The sequence below is a fragment of the Lactuca virosa genome, chromosome 4, assembly GCF_052849685.1.
Source record: "Lactuca virosa cultivar CGN04683 chromosome 4, Lactuca_virosa_CGN04683_v6, whole genome shotgun sequence".
Classification (NCBI taxonomy): domain Eukaryota; kingdom Viridiplantae; phylum Streptophyta; class Magnoliopsida; order Asterales; family Asteraceae; genus Lactuca; species Lactuca virosa.
This window is the reverse complement of record NC_136429.1, coordinates 355,992,376-355,998,653: the sequence shown is the minus strand read 5'-3', so window position 1 is coordinate 355,998,653 and position 6,278 is coordinate 355,992,376. Positions and strand designations below refer to the sequence as shown.

The 6,278-nt window shown below is 35.2% G+C and overlaps 1 protein-coding gene across 1 annotated transcript; it reads right to left on the bottom strand.

Moving 5' to 3' along the window:
• Nucleotides 1–295: 295 nt before the first annotated feature.
• LOC145106256 (uncharacterized) lies at nt 296–1,086 on the bottom strand. Its single transcript, XM_079043266.1, has 2 exons — nt 859–1,086; nt 296–766 (listed from the first exon to the last, which is right to left on the bottom strand). Exons 1-2 carry the CDS (start codon nt 1,084–1,086, stop codon nt 296–298), a joined length of 699 nt encoding a protein of 232 aa, XP_078899392.1.
• Between the last annotated feature and the right edge of the window lie 5,192 nt (nt 1,087–6,278).

Sequence of the window (6,278 nt, the reverse complement as noted above, 5' to 3'; positions counted from 1 at the left end):
ACATGACATCTCGAGGTTTTTTCATATAATGAAAATACATTTCTTTAAGACATGCTTTGATAAATTTTTATCATATTTTGTTTTGGGGACAAATTCCGCAACATCTTTTGGAAGATTACTTTGATTTTATTTTAAAAGCATAAACTAAATCGGTCTTTTCTAGCTGAGAAATTTAGGGATGTCACAAAATACCCAAGTGTTAGATGAAAAAGTAAATAGTCCCATTTCAATCATGAAAATGGAAATACCTGAAGGGCCTTCCCCAACCTTCTTGTTCTTCAACTCAACAAGGTACTTAGGACAATTCCTTTTCCAATGTGTCATCTTTGGCAACCTTTTCCTTCTTCTTTGGTGGTGGGTTTTGGGGAGCTTTCTTCCCTTTGCCCTTTCCAGCTAATGGCTTTCCCTTGAAGTTCTTGCTTTTGTTCTTCTTGACTTTTCCTTCCCTAATCATGAGCACTCGGGGGGTTTTCCTTGGGATATTCTTCTCTGCAGTTTTTAGCATGTCGTGCAACTCGGAGATAGATTTCTCCCACCCATTCATGTTGTAGTTCATGATGAAGGTATCATAAGACTTTGGCAATGAGTTCAGAATTAAGTCTGTGGCCAAGTCTTGTGGATATGGAGAGCCCAATCTCTCCAATTGATCCATATAGCTTTTCATCTTGAGAACATGTGTGCTCACATTTCCACTCTCCTCCATTTTCATGCCATGGAGTGCTCTCATAGTTTCGAACCTTTCGGTTCTAGCTTGCTGACCAAACATCTGCTTGACATGTTCAATCATGTCAAAGGTAGTAAAGAGTTCCAGATCCTACTAAAGATCAGGACCATAGAGCAAGCATGAGACATGAAAACAAGTGAATCAACTATATGCTTTAGCCATGCATCATGTGCAACCTTTGGGAGAGCAGGTAATTCATCAGGGGTTTGTTTTTCAAGGATATAGTCTTTCTTTTCTTGTTTCAAAATGATTCTTAAATTTTTGTGCCAATCCAAAAAGTTGGAGTGATTGAGTTTTTCTTTGTCAAGAGTTGACCGAATGTTCATTGGATGGTGGTGTGTTATAGTAGTTGGTGGAGCCATCTACAAAAGTTTAACAAAGTTTTCATTTAGTATTTATTCTTTAAAAATAATACCCTTTAGTTCCCAAAAACATTATTTATTTAAAGTCTAGGATCCAAGTTACAAATCAAATAAATGGTTATGTATCCTTTATCTCATTTACTCAATTTTAACAAGGTAACTAACTTGTATTAATTACACCATTTGTAATTCCTATATGTATGAGACCCTTAACAATCCATTAGTTAATTTGACATGTTTGGTCTCATCTATGTCTTGGAACACTCTTGCTTAGGTGACCATTATCACAAGAGGTTTCCAATCAAGTCATCCAATTATAGAAACTTGTATAATTGACCTATAACTTGGTTATAGAAATCGCAAAAATACTTTGGCCACCAAGAAATGATACTAATGGTTAGCTATCATTTATCCCACTAGCATTATACAAGTGATGTGCAAATTGTTTCTAAAGTTGGATGACATAGACTTGCATTTTGAAAAAAGGATTTGCATGTTTTATTATTCTATTTAAAACATGTGATATCATGACAATTGCATGCATTCAATATGTCATGGTATCAATTTTCTAAAAAATCACTTTTAAGGTTCTTAAAAAAAACGGTTTTTATATTTCGGCTTGGTTTAATTTTAAAATTAATACCTAGTATTAAGTTTCTGTTTGAGCCATGTAGAACCTTTTAATATTGTTTAATAAAACTTCATTTTATTAAATAATATTTTGGAGTTTGAATAAGTTATAAAATCATCATTTTTACACTTATAATTCAATATTTCAAAAGTTGTCGTAATTAACAATTTTATAAAACCAGTTTTTATTTTATGGCTAGAATATATTACATAAAATGTCCATATTTTATATTTTTAAATCCAAACTCCATGTGATTTTATTTTGTCCAAAAATAGTTTGGGTTTGTGAAAAACTAAATTATCAACCACACAAAATATTTACCTGAAAAATAAACAACACAAGCATATATTTGACATAAACAAGCCTTAAACTATATAACTCTTTTGTGAGCTTAACACAAAAGTGTTAAGTCCTTCCTAAGGAACAAAGGGACCAAATATTACAACTTGTTCTTCATGTGACCTTCAAGCTCCCACTTGCAAAGACAACCACCTATGTTGCAATTTTATAAAACTTTATAAAAGTTATGAACTTTTATAAAATCTTTATCAAAACGTGGGTCTCCATGGTTCTTCAAGAAATGGTCTCCATCTTCATCTTGTTACATTTTTCATAAAATAAATCTAATCTAAAACTAATCTATTACATAAAAAATAACAAGAATAAAAACTAGCTACTTTTATTACACACTTTATGAATAAAAGAATATTACAAACCATTTTCAACCAAATCACACAAACAACAACACAAATGGTCCAGGGCTTGTTTATGCATTCTAAAATACATATAAACATAAAACAACATTTGTTTATCTAAGAAAACTTTAAGTGACAAAAATGCATGAAAGTTTTTGTCACATAAAATAACAATTATAAAGTTGTCAAAGAAAGTATGTGTGAACTTGTTTTTATACAAAAACAAGTTATCCATATTTTCCAAAAACTAAGATTTCCATAAATAAAAAAAAATCTAACCAAACTTGCAAGGTGGCTCTGATACCAATTGTTGGATTTTATTTAAAAACTAGTTTAAAAAAAACTACAAATAATGGCAAATGGAAGACTTGAGTTTTCTAAATAACATAAACATTTTATCACCCACCAAGGATTATCTTGCAAGTAAAAGAAAGATTTAAAACACAACCATAGAAGGAAGAAGTGGTAACAACCTTTGAAGCACTTTGAGTCCTCTAGGGGAGGCTTGGAAGTTGATGGAGAGAGGGTGAACCCTTAAGACGCCAATAATTTTCCAACTTGATTAGAATGCTAGTTCTTATGCTAACTCTTAAGCTTAGAACAAATACCCAAGTATATGTTCTAAGAGAGCGAAACAAGTAACAAATCTTCAAGAACTTCAAAGGCTAGAGAAGAGATGGAGAGGGAGCTTGTGCTCTCGGCTTTTGCAAAAGAGAAGTGAATGCAAAATTGCAAGAGTGCAATCTATATAAAGCATACATTTCATCTAAAGGTCTTTATCCAATATGCACTTTAGACAAGCTTGTCCTATGCATACATCATGCTTGATTTCTTTTGATTAAACTAAGGGGAAAACCATGCCTTTCTTCTTTGACCCTAAAACCAGCCATGGCTTTAAAAAAAGATTGAGTTTATACTTTATAAACTCAAAGTTTATAAGATATAAACTTTGTCTTTAGCTAAAAGACAAAAGTCTTTCCAAGTCCAAAATGTTGTACATGACTTATTAATTCATACCTTATGAAATAATGTGTTACTTGTATTGTAAAATAATTATTTCATGAAATAAATATTTTCCCAATTTATTATAAAAGTTTATGAATATTTATTAAATTCAATTTCTAATAAATAATCAATTGTATCAAATTGTTGTTAGCATGACCCTTAGGATCTTATGTTCTTTAGCAATATCATTTTAATATGACTCTTGAGCACACTACATCTTTCAATAGCAAGATGGCTTTACGCTTCGAGGACAAGGAATTTGTGCTCGAAAAAGTGTTGAACGAGATTGATGAAACAAAAGCTACTCCTGAACAAGTGGCTGAGTATAAGAGACATTGCAATGATGCTACCAAAGTGGCATGCATCATGGTGGCCACTATGACTCCTGAGCTGCAAAGGTTCTATGAGGACTACTGGCCGTATGAGATGAACAATGACTTGATGGAAAAGTACCATCAACGAGCTCGTCAAGAAAGATACAAGATAATAAAATCCTTTATTACCAGCAAGATGAAAGACGAAGAGTCTGTCACGAGCCACTTGCAACGCATGCAACGATATGTGGATCGTTTGCTAAAGCTCAATGTGAACTTCGACGAGGCATTGACTATTGACATAGACTTGCACTCATTGCCCAACTGTTATGATCAGTTTATTAGGACTTATTATTTGAACAAGGAGGAAACCACATTGAGTCAGCTTCAGAGCTTGCTGAGAACTACTGAGAGTGGAATGAAGGGAAAGAGTATTGCCTCCACTCCTGCTGCTCTTGCTCTCGTCTTGACCATTGGGAAAGGGAAGGGGAAGAAGATGGAAGCTCCTCCAAAACAAAATTGGAATGGAAAGTCCCAAGCAGGGTCCTCAAGCAATGGACTAAAAGAAAAAGCTTGTTCTGATGCTCCTACTGCCTCTGATCCTAAGGAGGCTACTTGCTTTTACTTCCATGACAAGGGGAATTGGAAAAGAAGTTGCCCCAAGTACTTGCAAGACATAAAAGATGGCAAGGTTAAGCCAACCTCGACAGGTATTTACACTATCCTATCTAAAAACTAATCACATTCAAATTATTGGGCCCTTGATACAGGATGTGGTTTTCACATTTGTTCTGACTTGCAGGGACTAAAAAGAAGTGAAGATGTGGAGCATGGGAAAATGAACCTGATGGGCAATAGGAGATCGTCACCTGTTACCAAGATTGGTGTTTATTCTTTAGTGCTTAATAGTGGGTTATGTTTTGATTTGAACAATTGTTGCTATTATTCAGAAATGACAAGAAATATTATTTCATTTCATGGTTTATATAGACAAGGTTTTAGATATTCTTTTGATAATAAGAATGGTTCTATTTATGCATTTAAAAATGGTGTATTTTATTTTGAAGCATTACCTTGTGATTGCGTGTATGAAACTGTGATGGTTGTAGACAATTTAGGTAATAGTGTTTTGAAAATTGATTTGTCTAATGGTTTAGACAAAGCATGCTTGTGACATTGTCGTCTTGGACATGTTAACAAGAAACGCATTGCCCAACTCCAAAAAGATGGAGTGTTGGAATCATTTGACTTAAGGTTAGATGATACATGAGAATGTTGTTTGCTTGGAAAGATGATTGAATCACCTTTCACTAGTTCTTGTGAATGAGGTGAAGGATTATTGGATCTCATACACACAGATGTGTATGGGCCCTTCAGATCCACCATGAGGGATGCAAATCGATTCTATGTGACTTTCACTGATGATTATAGCATAAGTCGGAAACCTTTGAAAAGTTGAAAGAGTTAAAACATAAAGTCGAGAATCAATTGGTAGGAAGATCAAGATGCTCATATCTGATAGAGGTGGTGAGTATCTTAGTATCGAGTTCCACGACTACCTCAAGGAATGTGGAATTGTTTCACAATTGACACCTCCTAGGACACCACAACTTAATGGTGTGGCTGAGAGGCGTAATCAAACCTTGTTGGACATGGTTTGTTCCATGATGGTTCGAGCTTCACAACCAATCACATTCTAGGGGTATGCCTTAGAGACTGTTGCCCACATTCTAAATCTTGTTCTGACAAAGAAGGTTGCCAAAACACCTAACGAGATGTGGACAGGGAAGGTTTCCTCGTTGGCACATGTCAAGGTTTAGGGTTGTGAAGCTTTCGTTAGACGAGATACTCATGACAAACTTGAACCTTGAAGTGAGAGATGTATTTTCATCGACTACCCATAAAAGTCTTTTGGATACTTTTTCTACGGACCTAGTGAAAACGTGGTCTTTGTAGCACAAAGGAGAGTCTTTTACGAGACAGAGCTCATATGCAAAGAGGACAGTGGGAGTACAATTGATCTTAAAGAAATTCAAGAGTCAAATGATGAAGGAACCTCTAACACTAGCACTCAACCTGAGGAAGAAATTATTGTTGAACCAGTTGACGAGTCACCGCCTCTTAGGCGTTCTAGTAGAGTTAGCATTCCGCCTATGTTGTATGGTTTCCATATTACTACAGAAGGTGATACATTTATCAGTGATAGCGCACTGGTAAATTTGGATGAACCTGCTAACTACAAGGAAGCAATGGTGGACCCTGAGACTGCCAATTGGAAAGAGGCAATGGAAAGCGAGATCAAGTCCATGTATGACGACTAAGTTTGGAATTTGGTTGATAATTTCCCAGGTCGTACGACAGTTGGGTGCAAATGGATCTTCAAGAAGAAGACCGACATGGATGGAAAGCTACACACTTTCAAGGCTAGACTGGTTGTGAAGGACTTTACTTAAACCCCAGGGGTTGACTATGATGAGACCTTCTCACCAGTGGCTAAGATTAAATCTATTAGGGTTATGCTAGCCATAGTTGCGTTTCATGGTTAAG

Excerpts from the sequence above, each read along its gene's own strand:
- LOC145106256 (XM_079043266.1), bottom strand. The coding sequence starts at position 1,086 with ATGGCTCCACCAACTACTATAACACACCACCATCCAATGAACATTCGG. Across the intron at positions 767-858 it reads AGCATATAGTTGATTCACTT|ATGTTTGGTCAGCAAGCTAG; the intron begins GTTTTCATGTCT and ends CATGTCAAGCAG.